Source organism: Falco naumanni, chromosome 3 (genome assembly GCF_017639655.2).
Source record: "Falco naumanni isolate bFalNau1 chromosome 3, bFalNau1.pat, whole genome shotgun sequence".
Taxonomy (NCBI): Eukaryota; Metazoa; Chordata; class Aves; order Falconiformes; family Falconidae; genus Falco; species Falco naumanni.
This window is the reverse complement of record NC_054056.1, coordinates 38,051,507-38,066,634: the sequence shown is the minus strand read 5'-3', so window position 1 is coordinate 38,066,634 and position 15,128 is coordinate 38,051,507. Positions and strand designations below refer to the sequence as shown.

Here is a 15,128-nt window from a genome sequence, read left to right as displayed (position 1 = left end):
ACATACAGGTCCAATACTTCTAATTTGTATGCAAACATGAAGCCCCACTGAAATATGAATGAGTTTCCTTGTTTGCCCAGGGATCTCTTAAATAATATTTTCAAGATGGATGTTGACAGATCATTTTTTGGCTATCTCAGGGAAAAATCAATAGAGTGGGAGTTCCTTCTGCATTTGAAAGCAGATTTAGGCAGAGCAGCCCAGTGTCTCTCATCAGATAAAATGATGGAGGAGAGCGGTATGCCACCGAGGCTTTTTATATGTTTTTAAGTATATAACAGCAAAAAGTGTCTGGAATTAATGCTGCACTATTTTTCAGACTAAAGAAGAATACAAAAGGCATTCCATAACTTCACTTTAAACCAAAATTTCTGCTGGAGATTTTTATCAACTTGAGCCCAGAATGAGTTTCCAGAGCCACGTGGAATTTGTAGCATCAATTTGATAGGCTTAAGTAATGCTTTTACCAGAAATGCTGAAAAAGCATTAAGCTTCAGAGAGCTATTTGAATACCAGTGCTATAATTAATACAGTATGACCTTGTATAAACCTTATAAATTTGTTCATGAATATGCAAAGTGGGAGTAACTGCACTGTGAAGAGAAAGTGGGGTGGTTAAGTATCTGACACAGCTACACATTTAATTCTGTTGGTACTTTTCCCTTGAGTATATTCTGAATAAAAACATTACAGCAGCAATCAGAGGACACTGATCTAGTCACACTAAAGTCTCCCTCTCCCCCAGAACCTTTACATTAATTTTTATTTCAGATAAATTTCTGAATGATCACAGCATTCAGTAAAAAAATCTCTCATATCTTGCAGAAATTCACCTCCAAAACCTTATGCTTAACTAGGATGCAATCCTTGTGGCATCTAAGATTGGTTTGTGACTTTTTTCTAGACTCTCAGGTCTTTTTTCTAGGTCGTTTCATGTTCTTGAAAAGGCGAAAAATACATTTTGCACAACCTACTGACTCTTACTCATGTTCTGTGATTTTTTCCATTTTTGTTTGTGGTTAGAAGACTAGGAACATGGCTGTGAAGATTTACACATGAGATAATGAAAGTTTTAGGTCTTTTAAAAATACATTTTGCATAGTTCGGGGCCATGAAAGCAGCCTGTCTGAAAGTTTTGAATTGGGGTGCCTGAAATTTGATGCTTAAACTCATTATTAACAACATCAAAACTACAAATCATTTTCAGAGCTGGTAAGTCATCTGTAGTCTAGAAATAAGCAAAGCCTCTAAACCCCAGGCTCTTACACAGACATCTACTCATTGATTAAAATGCCTGCCATTAGATAAATGCACCTTAGAGCTTACTCCTTTCTGTATTGTTTTAAAAGACAAGAAACAGCAGTTCAGCTCATTTTCGCTCTCGTGAACTATGCTCCTGCATGGTACTCTGAGAAGAATTTTCTAACTTATTAAAGAGTTTTTCAGAATTCATTGTGTACAAGTAATAAAGAACCTCTAAGCTAATACATATAAAAGTAAGCAATATGCCATTCAGCTTTACCCTGGAAAGACAAGATGTAGAAGTTGTGATCAAGATACCTTCATTTATATAAAACTGGAAATTATCTGGTAGTCATTTGTACAGTAGATGTCAGGAATCCTTCTCAGTTTCTTCAAAATAATGGAGAGTTGGCATTAGCCCCTCAGTTCCTCTACAGCTTGTCATTCTTGAGACCCAGGTGCACAAATGATATAATTTCAGTAAGAGTTTAAGTTTTAATGAAAAGGGATTGAACTTCACAATCAGACATTAAAACTAAACTTTTCCTTAGCTTCTTGACAAGGCTTACCTCTGCACTTACTTCAAACTCCAGGTCCATGAGAAAAATCCAAGCTGAGGAAAGCTCTCAGGAGAGCATGCATTTGTTTAACAATGGACACAGTATAGCCAGTATAACCCTGGAGTTTAGGAACTCTGGTTCGACATCCTATTTGTGACCAAATGAGGTTTAACACATGGAGGGCAACTCTACAGACTACATAAAATATAACGTGTTTCACCACAATGCATTCACAGAATGTAGCTAGATAATTGGCATCGAGTCTGCGAATCTGATGGTCCTTCAATGTTAATTACACCAGCTTTGTAATTCTAATAGCTCAAAATGTATTAAAAACACAAGAACAGGGGTGATTACCCCTTTACCCAGGATAAGACTGTATTTAAACAGGCTAAGGGAAAGAAAAATTGCAGGCTTGGATGGGGACAGCTTCCTCTCTATAAGTGGATAACCCTGCCTCAGTATCCCTCTAGGCAGTTGTCTCTCTCCCACACCTCGTTTGCTGGAACCACTTGTACTAAAAGTCCCTCCCTTGAGCAGGCTGCCAGTGGAAATACAAAATTAACAGGAGTTTTAAGTTTGGATTCTGACAGGCTTCTTAATGGAGCATGGGCCTTCTGTTATCTAATGCACAATATTGCAAGGTCAGCCTGAGAAGCGCTCCCGTGCTCTAAAAAAAGCAAGGGAAATACTGAGATGGTTAGCAAGTCTCCATATCCACTACGGCATACCCAGGGATGGAGAAAATGTGACTGTTCTATTGACTGGAGCAGAATCATAAAGTCAGCAGCAAAGGTCCTGGTCCTTCTGTAAGGAGTCAGCTCTGTTTATACCCAACAGAAGATATTCAGAGCTTGCACCAGTCAGTAAAGACAGAAACATATTTTTAGCTTCAATTATCAGCCTTGTCAGATCTATATGTATATACATACACACACATATACACATGCACATATGTACATGTAGCAGTTCAGTTTCTTAAAAAAAACATGTTTTGCATATATCTAAAATGTTTCTTCATATAGATGTATGTTTCTTTAGAAACTAAACAGATGATGAATAATACAGTCTGTGCTATTTATTTTATGTTGCTCCCACATCTTCTTTTGTCAGTATGCAGCAGAATATTATATTCAAAACAGATTATAGATATTCCTAAGAACAGGAATCAACAGACTGGGTGCTTAGAAGGGAACTGGAAGAGAAATAAAATGGTGGGATAAATGCATTAGCTGTAAACGTCCGTGAAACAATCATTCATTCAGAAAACAGTTAAAAGCATTTGATATTCAGGCTTCACAGTTAACTCGAATTGTTTTAACAAGGTGATTTGATCCTGCCAAATGTTGATCTGTCCAGTAAATACTACTGGGTCAGTTACATTTAATTCATGTTTTAAAAGAATGAATTTTCCCCTCTGCTTTTCTGCTCTGAGAGCTTGCTACATAATTTTTAAAGTTGAAAAATTATTCATGGTATTGTGTGAAGGTTTTGACAAGTATGAAAGTATAAAATATGAAAATTTGAAATGTATGGGACCTTATAAACAAAAACTACTTGAATTACTCTCCCATACAATTTCTAATCCACTAATGGGGGGAAGATAAATATTTTAATACATCTTTGATTCTTACAATTGCCCCTGTATCTTCAGCGTTCGATGAAAAATTAAATAGAACACGGAAGAAGGAAAAAGACAGCATTTTATGATTTTGCATCTAAAACCAGATTAGAATCTTAAAAGAGTAAATTTTTAAAATTCTTTAAAGTCTTCAGATTAAATTCTATTAACTTAAATTCATTGGAAATTCATAGAAAAAAACAAGCTTCCAGACTGTACATCAGGACAAAAACTCTTGGAAAGATTTTTTTTCTGGTATTTTTTCACATAGTCTTTGGACAGAGATCTAGTTTTCTGAAACGTAAGATTGACACTTCAGGTTAAGGCAACATTATGCAGTATGTGTCTCCCGTTGACTTTAAAATTTCAGATTAGGGATTGTAAACCCTCCACCCCTCCCCCAAGCAACTGTGATTCCAAATTCAGTTTTCATCTGACTTTTGCTAGTAAGACTAACCGAAACTATAAACCAAAGATACAGTATTTCCTTATCAAAAATAAAGCAGTCACAGCTGAAATCCAAAAGGAAAAAAAGAAGTAAAACCTTCACAGATCTTAATGAGGTAAGGTACTAGCATCTCAGTGGGGAGGCAAGTAAATTGGGTGATTGCTCCAACACATCACAGTGAGGTCTGGCAATTTATGAAAGATGAATATTAAGAATAAATTTATAAGTGATAGGTATAATGCTGTATTTAGCGCTTTGAATTATCCAAACCATTTCAAAGTATTCAAGTTATGTAAAATTAATTAGTACAATATTGTATTAAAGCTATTTTCTTTTTTCAAATCAGAAAAGTATGCAAAGTGCACTTTGTAAACAACATCTTTAAGGGAAAAAGAAAATAACAGGAAAAGAAGGTCTGATATTGCTGCTGTCTTTCATATGTATGGTTTCATACTGATTTCAGCTGGATTACTGTGTGACTGGAATTGCAGCCTTAAGAATGTGGTTAAGCACGATAATGAATAAGCAGTTAAATGTACTAAAAATTGTAGTTAATAAGCAACTTTTTAATTGAAAAAGCATAAGAAAGTCTCATCTAGAAACTGAAAATTTATTTAAAGTTTTCTGCAGTGAATGCACCAGAAAACCAAAGGCACAGAAGTCTGAAAGGAAACCCGCAAATCCTCCTGGCATATTTGCTAGCATTAAACTTTATGTAATAGAAACTACGTCTCCAAAATCTGTCAGCAGTACAGGTTCAGAAACATTTGTCAAGTATTCTGAACACCGCTTCTTTTCCTATAATACAGAGCATTGTCACTGAGAATCCTGATGCGACTGAATTTTAACCAGTGCCTCTTCAAAAACCAGCTCTAGCAAAACGAGAAAAAGAAAACAGCAGAGGACAATCAAACCAGAATCTTCAAAGAAATTCTATGATGGACCTTCCATTTGCCAGATAAACACAGCACTAGCTCAGCCAGAAACCACGTAACATCTTGATTTAAATTACCTCCCTTGCCCGATGAGATCTCGAAATGGAAATATGAGGCTTGTAACTAGTTACAAGTGGAAAGCATGAAAGCTTTTTAGTTTACTGGGGGTGGTGGGTATTTAAGGAATGCTAGCTGAAGTACTGCTTGCACAGAGCATGCACTACTCCATCCATCTCCAGAGCTTTCTAATCTTTTCTTTCTGACATTTGCTGTTCCCTCCAGCCTACAGCCCCATTACCTGACATGAATTCAACGCAATAATCCAGTTACCATCTCAGAGGTCAACTGACACTTTTCTCTCTTCCACAAACTTAAAACTTGACATTTTGTTCAGAGAGAGATACTTTCAACAGCAACTGGGGAAAGGTAAACAAGAAAGTTCTGGGTGGTGTGAAGCAAGAGTAAGTTCAACCCTCTCCAACATTCTGGCTCTGCCAAAGAGCATCCAGACTAAGTGGGATGAAATTATTTAAAGAAGATGGGTGAAAGCCAAATAAATACCTGAAATTGTTAGAGAGGACAGAAAGATGCATCTGGAATATAGGGAGGGTCTGATATCAGAAAGATATTAAAAAGCTGTACTATGGCTGAAGGGCCTGGGTTTAGAAGGAAGACCAACCTGCTCAGGACACCTGTTTGAGCTGCTGTCACAGCTACCTGGGAAGCATTCAGGAGTTACAATATGCACAGTCTTTTGCAGGCAGATATGAGCTTATTTTGCACAAGCTGACCAGAAGCCATTCTGCTATGACAGCATCCCATCAAGCAGTTTGGTAGTAAGCCTTGCTGCAAAGCAACAGATCAGGCAACATACCATTTTCATGTGGCCCCAAGTCCTCAGGCTGACCCAGAGTACAGGCTACAGTAAGCTCACAATCAGTTTGCAAAGGGGTGCGTGCACACACACACACACACACGCAAAAAAAAAAAAAAAAAAAAAGGAAAGGTTAAAAAAAAAAGAAAGATTTCAAGACCAATGTGCAATGAATCCATCAACTATGAGACAGGAAGAACTGAGGTTTGCAGGATCAGGGATGGATATCATTCCCTGAGAAGCAGTTTGGAACAATTAACAGGAAGATAAAGCTTAAAGTGTGGGGAGACTAGCACTGGACATGCCCATTCAGAGAAGGGGCACCATAAAGCCCCACATTTGTAATGGACACTTCTTCCAGAGGCAGCTCTTTATCTAAGACAGGTTAAACACTGGAAGTGTGAGATGTATAACATGGTACAGGTCTTTATGAAATGACTTCTGTCACAGTGATTTCAGCAACTTCTTTTCTAGTGATTTGAATGCAATGCAACATAATTATACTACCAAACTCTTCAAAAATCAATCCAGCTCTGGTACAAACACCTAGCTTCAGTCACATATCCCAAAATATCTGGTGTTCACATATACATACCTGCATTTAAGCTCGATGCAAGTATATTTGCAATATGGAAGTTATTAACTTCTGTCTTTCTTTCTCTTCCAATTACATATAAACCATCAATAGTAATTAATACTTTTTCACTTAAACTTTTCAAATATTAGTTCTGAAAGTCAGACATTCCGTTTGATGAAATAGCACAAAGACAAAAAGGTGCTTGCTATGGATATGTAAAAAAATATTTGGTTTACTTTGCTTCCTATTGAAGTTTTTTTTTATTTTGCTCTTTGATGGATATCTGCTTTGGATGCAGCATATAACACAGATTGTATTACTGATACATACTATTCACCTAACAAATTTCCTATGATGTATGTATGTAAAAATATTAACTAATCAATTTTCATGTCTCTTGAGAAAGACTACAGAATCTCCAATATACAAGAAGAAAAGAAAAAAATGCAATGCTTGAAAAAACTTGCCTAATATGTTAAAATATTTCAAAAACATGATATGCATTGGAATTCAGAAATTGCTGTGACTCAATCCTTTTGTAAGGTTTTGTCAGAACTGAAACTTCTTACTCATCCTATTTTCATTCTTACATCTACAGTGATTTTTAGAAACAGGCATATCATATTGGACATATTTATATAAGTGTACTTTGGTGTTTCATATGCAAGTTTGGCATACAAATATAAACATAAATAAATACCATACTTGTAAAGTATCTATTTAAGTATCCTAGTTGAATAATGTTAAATTGGTTGGTCTCTTACTGAAATCCGTTTCTCATCTTCACAGAGCAGAAAAAAACCCTACTTTATATATTTATTGTAACTCCAGCAATGGCATCTGGAACCTGTAAGGCATGTTACTTTTTGTGAGCATCTTCATTACTTTTTGTGCTGATTAAATTAGGTGTAATAGCGAGAACATACTGACTTCACTAAGCAACTGGGAGATGGGACAAATCTACAAGGAGAAGAATATCTGTAATATACAAGCTTGGATGAAAAGACTGATCAAAGCTGCTAAGAGAAGAAAATATAGAAAAGCCATGACAGCGCTTCCAGACATTGTTTTTTGAATGGCCTTGTTTTCTATTTAGTTTCCAAGTTTAAGTTTACAGCACTGAAAGTCATCATCTTTGCTGACAAACAAACCAATTATTTACTTCACAGAAGCCTAAGAATGAGAAATATCAATTCAAGCCAAAGCAAGATGATTAAGACAAAACAAATGTTTTGCAGTACTCACCTTAGGCACCCAGTGGCATTGCGCAGCACCTGTGATGAATGGAGTTGTATTTTATGATCATCCTGGAGTGGAGAGTTTTCCCATCCAGAGTGAGGGATGATCACTGCATTGGTCAACACTGCAAGGGCATCCTGGATGATTGGCATTTTCAGTGCATCACAGGAGGATAGATTCCAGAGAACTCCTACAAAAAAAGCGAAGGACTAATTATTAACACTCCTGCAATGAAGACTGAATAGTTTTTATTTAAAAAAAAACCAACACATTTCACAGCATTGGTGTTCTTAATAAAGGTGTTTCTGTCAAGAAAAAACCCCACTGCATTGTAAATGGGGCTAAACAATACCTGCATGCTTTTGCAGTGGGAATACAGCTCTGAATACACAACAAGTTGTCACAGGAACACTGGAAATTTCTCAGAGCTAAGCCTAAAAACTGAGCAGCTGGTTATGACCTAGGCCTATTTAGGCTGTGAAGCACACATGGAATGATGATGTATTACATGCATATTTTTAGGGCTTAAGACTTCAGATTTCTTACTTCTAAATAATAATAATAAAAAACAATAGCAGAAAATAGGTTCTCATTTATGCTAAGACTATCACTGTTGATATGCACTGAAAGTACAAAACATCAACTCTGTGATCTTCAGTGTAATGAAAGTAACTGTCTAGGCTCGTTTATACTACAAGGAAAAAGACTTCCCTCACAACCTGATACAGTAGTATGGTATTATCCTGGACTCCAGCAAGTAATTTTCTATTTTGTCAACACTTTACTACACAGAGTTACAGAATACTACTGGTTTTGCACAGAAACAACCAGCTTAATGGTGCAACTCACAAGAAGATTTACTGGAATTAAAAAAACCCCAACCCTTCTGTGAAAATTCCCAATGTGCCAAAGAAATGGAAGAGCAATCAAGAGCCTAAGCTTTCTGAGCACAGCTGCAAGGATCAGGGCCACTAGAGACGTGCCACACAGAACACAGGCAAGAAGTTGTTGGGGGCAAGAGACTCTGCTTTTCATTCCCTTGTATAAATTTACATATTTGTTGGAAAAACACATTTGACTTTTGTGCTGTGCCAAAAGCCTGGTGCTGCCGGGCAGCTACTAGTGCTGGAGGAAGCCAAAGGGCAATACGCTGGTTTGAAGCAGCAGTGGTTATTTTAGCCCCGTGTCCTCCCAGGAGCAGCTGGAAGAGCAAGCCTGCCTCGTCCTCGTCCTCCCCTTGCCAACATACACCCAACCCTACTCCTTCCTACTTTCCTTCCCACAGTGACAGTAGCCCAGCGGACCCACCACTAACCTTGAGTGGCAAAACTGAGTTTTGCCTTTATGGCTATCAAGCCTTGAATCAACACAGAGAAAGATTATCATCATTGTATACGCGAGGTTACAAATAGGAACATTACGCTATGAAATTCCAAAGCGAGTGGTGGTGGGAGGAAACTGCTAAAGACCTTACAAACAGACTCAGACATTTATAAACGTAAGCAGCAAGAACACCACTTGCTCAAGGCTTTCTTTAGCATTCTGTGTTTTGAAGGACAGGTGTAATGAACGTACATCTTTGGGTTTCCCTTTAAAATTAATTACCTCTATGGGGAGACTGTTTCAGTCATCCAATTTCATGTTTTAATTATTTTATATGGAAGTGTATGCGAAGACAGTTATGCAGTTTAATGTAAAAGATTTTCTTAGCATACTAATAAAAAACCCCAACAAAATCTTAAAATATTCTGTATGTAGTAAACAGGCAGAAACTGACAGACTTCAGCTACAGACAAAAAAAAAAAAAAGGCAGAAATAAGAATACTCTTCATTTTTTCATTTGAGAATTGCTGCTTGAAAGGGGAAAAACTGTTTGAATTCTGTTCCGAATGCCTTTATGTAAAGCAATAACATATTTAAAGGAATAAGGGCCATAAAGATATTTATACTAGCTTTTCTATGACCTATTCTCAATAAGCTTTATTGGCACATTTACTATTCCTGAAATACCTAGTATTTTGCTGGTTTCAGTCAGTACAAACAATGTGGTTGCCACTGTTTTAACATTTATCTAGACAGGTGTAAATTATGTGTAGGGTATAGAAATAAAGAATCAGAATGCCAGTCTTTCCCCCTTCAAGGTCGGATTTAGTTCTTATGCATCACAATGTGTTGCTTCTTTGTGAAGAAGTCCTATTTTAGAAATGAAGCAGAAAAGAGTGTTTTGATGGCAACAAAACAGTACTTTGGGCCTCAAGAACTAGTCATAAACCGGAAAAGCAGAAAAAAATTCAAAAGAAGCAAACACAAGAAGCCTGCCTAAGCAACATGTTTAAAAATGTGTGTCTACACTATTTTCTATTTACTCTAGGTCCTTGCTAATTAAGAGTAAATTCACATAAACATCACAATAACTTGGTGTTCAGCAATAGTTGAGAGACCCAGAAATAATCTTTTAGCCCTTTTTCTCTATTTAAAATCCACTTGACACTGTACATGAGCTTTTGCTCTATGAACTGCAACTAGTAACAGGCAAGCTCCAAATCCAAATAAAAACCTACGTATTTACCCAAAAGCCAAGAAGTGTGATCTAGTTTCACTAACTGGAAATTAAATTTTCATAGTAAGAGGATGAAGGGATCACTGGACTACATTAGCTGCTCTATATTCTCCTAAAATGACTATAAGTCAAGGCAGAGTCAAGCAAAAGAGCACTGCTCAGTAGGCCTGACACAGCCTTCAAATTTTTTGCAACTCGCATACAGTTTAAGATGTAAGATAATCTTCTTCTGTGCTAGAACAATGTATTTTATCTAATTTTAAGTCTTTGAGTACTAGCAACCACCTTAATGAAAAAAAAATATTCTGAAAAATTATAGTTTATTCTCACAAGTAGTGGGAGTCTGCTACTTGCTGAGGTTGGTATTTTAAGTGCCTCCTTGTACCCTTCCTTAATTTGCAATCATGAAAGGGCATTGGCAATTCACTTTCCATTACTTTCACTAAATGACGACCCAGAGCTAGATTTATGTGGGGTCTAAGAAGATGATCCATTGCCTTGACTTTGCAAGAGAAAGTGATAAGAAAATAAATCTTTTACTTGAGGCACCTTCCATTATGGGGCATCTTCTTCTCCATATGACTCTGAACATACTTTTCAAGCACATATGCATTACATGCCTTTTAAGATTATAGTAAGGATCTTGTCACTGAGATCATTTGCCACCTTACTCTGAAAGCCCTGACTGTACTGGGTCTCTGAGCACAATAAACAAGTCTGGAATAGCCTCAAGAGGTGCCTTGGCTGCCCCCTAAATCACTTGTGTGTCATCAGCTGCCCACAGGAAGGGGAGGGACCTGACTGGGCATACCAGCGATTCCTCACAAACAGTAGGACCCATGCTGTTGTGTACGTACTAGAATAGAGCTGTTAATCCAACAAATAAAATAGTCCAACAACAGTTCAGCATCCACAGACTGACCATTAGATCAGTGCTGAACATCTCATATCCAGTCACTAGTGCTCATAGTATCTTATCTCCTCCTCGCTTTTAAGGTTGTAAGGCATTCAGAGTAGGTGTTTTGTCTTCCCATTTGCAGATCACTTTAGACTGTGTTGGATGCTTCATAGAAAGAGAAAAATAGCTATGCCAGACTGATCATGTCTATTTGCAGGTTGAAGTTTTTCATCCTTACATATAACGAACTGAAGCACACAGAAGAAAGCATCTTGCAATCCCATTCTGCATTCAAAACTAAGGAGAAACTGGTACTGAAAGCATTCAGCTGGTTCCAGTTGGAAGATGGATTTTGTGTCTGAGTACCAACTAGCAGTCTTGCAGACATCAGACAAAGGACTGGGGAGTCTACAGGAGTGCTCACTATGGAGATATTGCTGTATCAAGCTACATCTTCTGGAGTAATTTATCAGAGGGCATGCATCTACTACGTTCAAAATGTTATTTAACACACCAAATGAAAATCATCTATTACAAGAAGGCCTTTCACAAGCAAAGACAATCAGATTTAAAAACTGGCTATAAATTTTGAAAAAGGTTATAATCAACCTTTTCAAAGACATAACTGTACAGATACAGTTCATAAGGAAAACTACACACAGATCTTAATTAAGGCAACTTAAATTTGTTGCCACTGGAGGAGGGAACTGAGAGAACCAAGAACCAGGAAAACTTTATCTTTCTCTTAGCCAAAGCCCAGAAGACTGAAGACAAGACCAAGTCTTTTAAAAGCACAGTCCAGGCTGATGAGAAGTTATTGCAGACAGAGCTTGTCCACAATACTTTCAGCTTAGAAACAGCACTCAGTTTTACATAAATTAATTTAAGCTATTGCAATATGTTCTGTACCACTTACCCTAAAGAAGCAAAGTATTTAAAAATTTGGAGGGACTCAATTTAATGGAGCAGTCTGAGACAAAACCCCATCATCTCTGAATCAGGCTGGAGCTGAAACTCATCCTGATTAAACTCTTCAGTGCATTTTTTAGCCAGTGTTTTACTTAGAACTAGTACTCACATATGTGCATCTATAGCCATATATAACTAAAGACCAGATGAGCCACATGCTATCCTTACTCCATTCAAAGTTAAGAAAATAGAGATCAAACACTTCCATGCAAAAATATCACCCTAGCAAGAGAGCGTGTGCAAAATCAGGAAAGTGTTAACAATTACTCAGTGCATGATTTAATGCTACCACAAAATATGACTTTATACATATAAACAAGCTCCTCTGTGATCTAAGAATTATTTACTTTAAAGACAAAAAAGAGGGGTGGGGGGGGAAGGAAACATCTGTAGTGAAGAACAAGAAAGAATTTGAAAAACGGAGGATATTAGCTAAATGCTTACAAACAGGTAACAAAACATGGCCTTGGGAGAAGGAACAGATACCATAAATATGTCAAGCTGTGCCACAACAAGATAAGCTCAAGGAGAACCAAATAATTAATGAGACTAAATAAAAAAATACTGGAAGTATGTGCGAACTATCCTAAGATCCATCACCACTCAAAGATGCAGCTTTGAGTAAAGAGAACCCCCTACTAACAAAGCCCCCTCCCCACATAACATGCCTAGTGAAAAAAAAACACACTGTACCTTTAAATGGAGATGAAGATTGTATCAACAAATGAGAATTAATTGTGATTAAATGTAATTGTAAATAATTGTTACAAGTGTATAGAAATTTTTACTAGGCGTGCTAGCTTTGTGGATTTAGCACCCGGCACCCATTTCTGCACAGACATGCCATAAACAAATACCTCCACTTTGTGCGTGGATTGGCTCTTGCGCACTGGGTGAAGAACCCAGATTCAGGATAACATTAGAACAACTTAAGACTACAAATATAAAAGGAAAACAAGAAACTGGAAAAGGCAGCTTTGCTAAAAAGCACTGCCCCTGCCACACTACCACTGTGTATTTTATCTTTTCATTTTGCTGCAAAAGATGTACTTTGCCAAATAAATTATACGTTAAAAGCGATTGTAAGTAAGGAAGTATTATTGGGAGAAGCAAGACTTTGGTTTTTCTGAATTTGGTATAAGTCGACCTTAAAGTTATACTAAGATTTTTCTCATTTAATATTCTTTATAAAAATTTAAAAGCCTTCCAACTCATCTAGGCTTTTAATTTCCATCTTAATTTAATAGTTTGGTCATGGACTGATGCAGAATGTCATTTGGTAGTGCTGGGAGACCGCATCCAAGGAAGAGCTAACAGCGTTGGCAGGTTGTTTGGTTTATACGCTGAAGGCGCACACATGGGTACTAGAGGGAGTTTCCCTCATGAACATGACAATTAAGAATGAAATCTGAGAGCTAAATACCCTGCACAGAAGACAAACACAAGGGATCTTTTGCTGGAGTCTGCAGGAAAAGCATCCTCTACCCCACGCTCTCAAGTGCTAGAAAAGTGATTTCTGGCTCTTCCTTCGGCTTTGCCCCCTGGCGCCCCCGTCGGTGCAGCGCCGCCCTGCAGGGCTGGACCTGCGCCCTGGCAGCAGGGTCTGCGCTCCCCACGCGCTGCAGCAGTTCTGCTGGAAAGATGCTGGATACCAACCCCAACATGCCTTAACACAAAGCACGGTAAGATTTCACAGCCAGCTCACCGTCAAGGGGAGGAACTGGTCCTGGTAACAGACTTCCTATAGGAAACAACCAGTGGCTGATTCGAATTCTGGCACCTGAGCAATTCGCAGTTCATAAGACAGCTCCTTAAAAGTACACTATAAAAATAAGTTTAAAATTGGCATAACAGAGGAAGAAGTTTCACCAGTTTTCTTGAAATAATTTTATCTGGTTACTGAATGAATACCTATGTGCACCTTTCCTGTAATTCACTTATTTACATGCACAGAGGTGGTTTTCTATCTGTGTGTAAGACGACCCATGAAAAGTTCAAATTGAGAAAGACTGGGTTTCAGTAAATGTCTTAAGCAGCCAGGGGTTTCGGGAACAGTATGTGAAGTTGTAGCCAGATGATTTTTTTTTCCCTTTGCAACCACTCATAGCCTTACAGAGCAAAAACTTCCATAGAAAATAAAGATTATTGGGTTTTGTGTTTGGTTTTTTTTTTTAATTAAAAACAAACACGGCTTGATCATGATACATACAAGCACATGACTATATAGAAGTAATATAAACATTTCCTATGACAAGCTAACTTTCTTTTTCAATTACTGCTCTTTTCATTCCAAAATTACATCTAGGATTTTATTAAAACAAAACGGAGGGACGAATTTTAATATTGTTTGCAAATAAATTCTGTCCAAATGCTATTGCTTTAATTGAAATGTCTGTATTCTTCTTACAGGACTGAATTTTGACCTAACATTGCTGCTCTCTTTCTGCTGTACAGTTTAAATTAACATGTAACTGTGGAAGGGAAGAACTGTCGGACAAGAATTTTAGACATTTATTAACTTTAATGTTAGACAGTAGAGGAATTAGTAGAAGGAATTACTGGGGAAAGAGCAGTGGTTCCTGCTTGTTTTCCTAACTGATCCTAAGTGATGAAACTGGTCCCATTAAACACAGAAGCCAAACTAAAAGCAATTAATTCTAAGTGAAACACAGAAAAAAAAAATCAACTGCTTTCAAACAAAATTTCATCCCAACATGTGACTAATGGCAATACCATTCCCAATTAAATACTTTGTTAGAAAACAAGGAAATCAAACAAGGATGCATATATAAATGCAAAGATTATTTGTTTTTTTTAATGCTTACACATCTGTTTTACTGAAGAATTTCTTCTCACACGCAAGACCAAAATATATGTTTGGTAAGACACCCTAATACAGAGAACAAAAATGTTATATTTAAAACTGAACATCAAGTTACAGGTTTAAGTACCAAACACCTTTCTCACAAGAACCAATTAGGAAGTTAGTCCTGTCTATTGTTGCATATACCTACATGATGAAAGGCTCATTGTACAGTTGGGGGGGAAAAAAAAAAAAAAAAAGAGGATACACTTATTTACCAACCAAATCTTAAAACTGTTATCTAAGATAGAGACAGCACTGAAAGTAAGATTATTTTGGAAGGAAGAAGGGAGGTTGGCCTCTGAACCTAAAAATAAGAAAAAATTAGTGGCCAAAGTGAAA

At 37.2% G+C, this 15,128-nt stretch overlaps 1 protein-coding gene across 9 annotated transcripts in view; it reads right to left on the bottom strand.

Moving 5' to 3' along the window:
- CTNND2 (catenin delta 2) overlaps positions 1-15,128 on the bottom strand; it is a 680,248-nt gene that overhangs the window by 128,451 nt on the left and 536,669 nt on the right. For all 9 annotated transcript variants that reach the window (XM_040587098.1, XM_040587100.1, XM_040587099.1 and 6 more), the window contains one exon: positions 7,503-7,686. In XM_040587098.1, the coding sequence (XP_040443032.1) occupies positions 7,503-7,686 (184 nt within the window). The remainder of the gene's footprint in view (positions 1-7,502; positions 7,687-15,128) is intronic.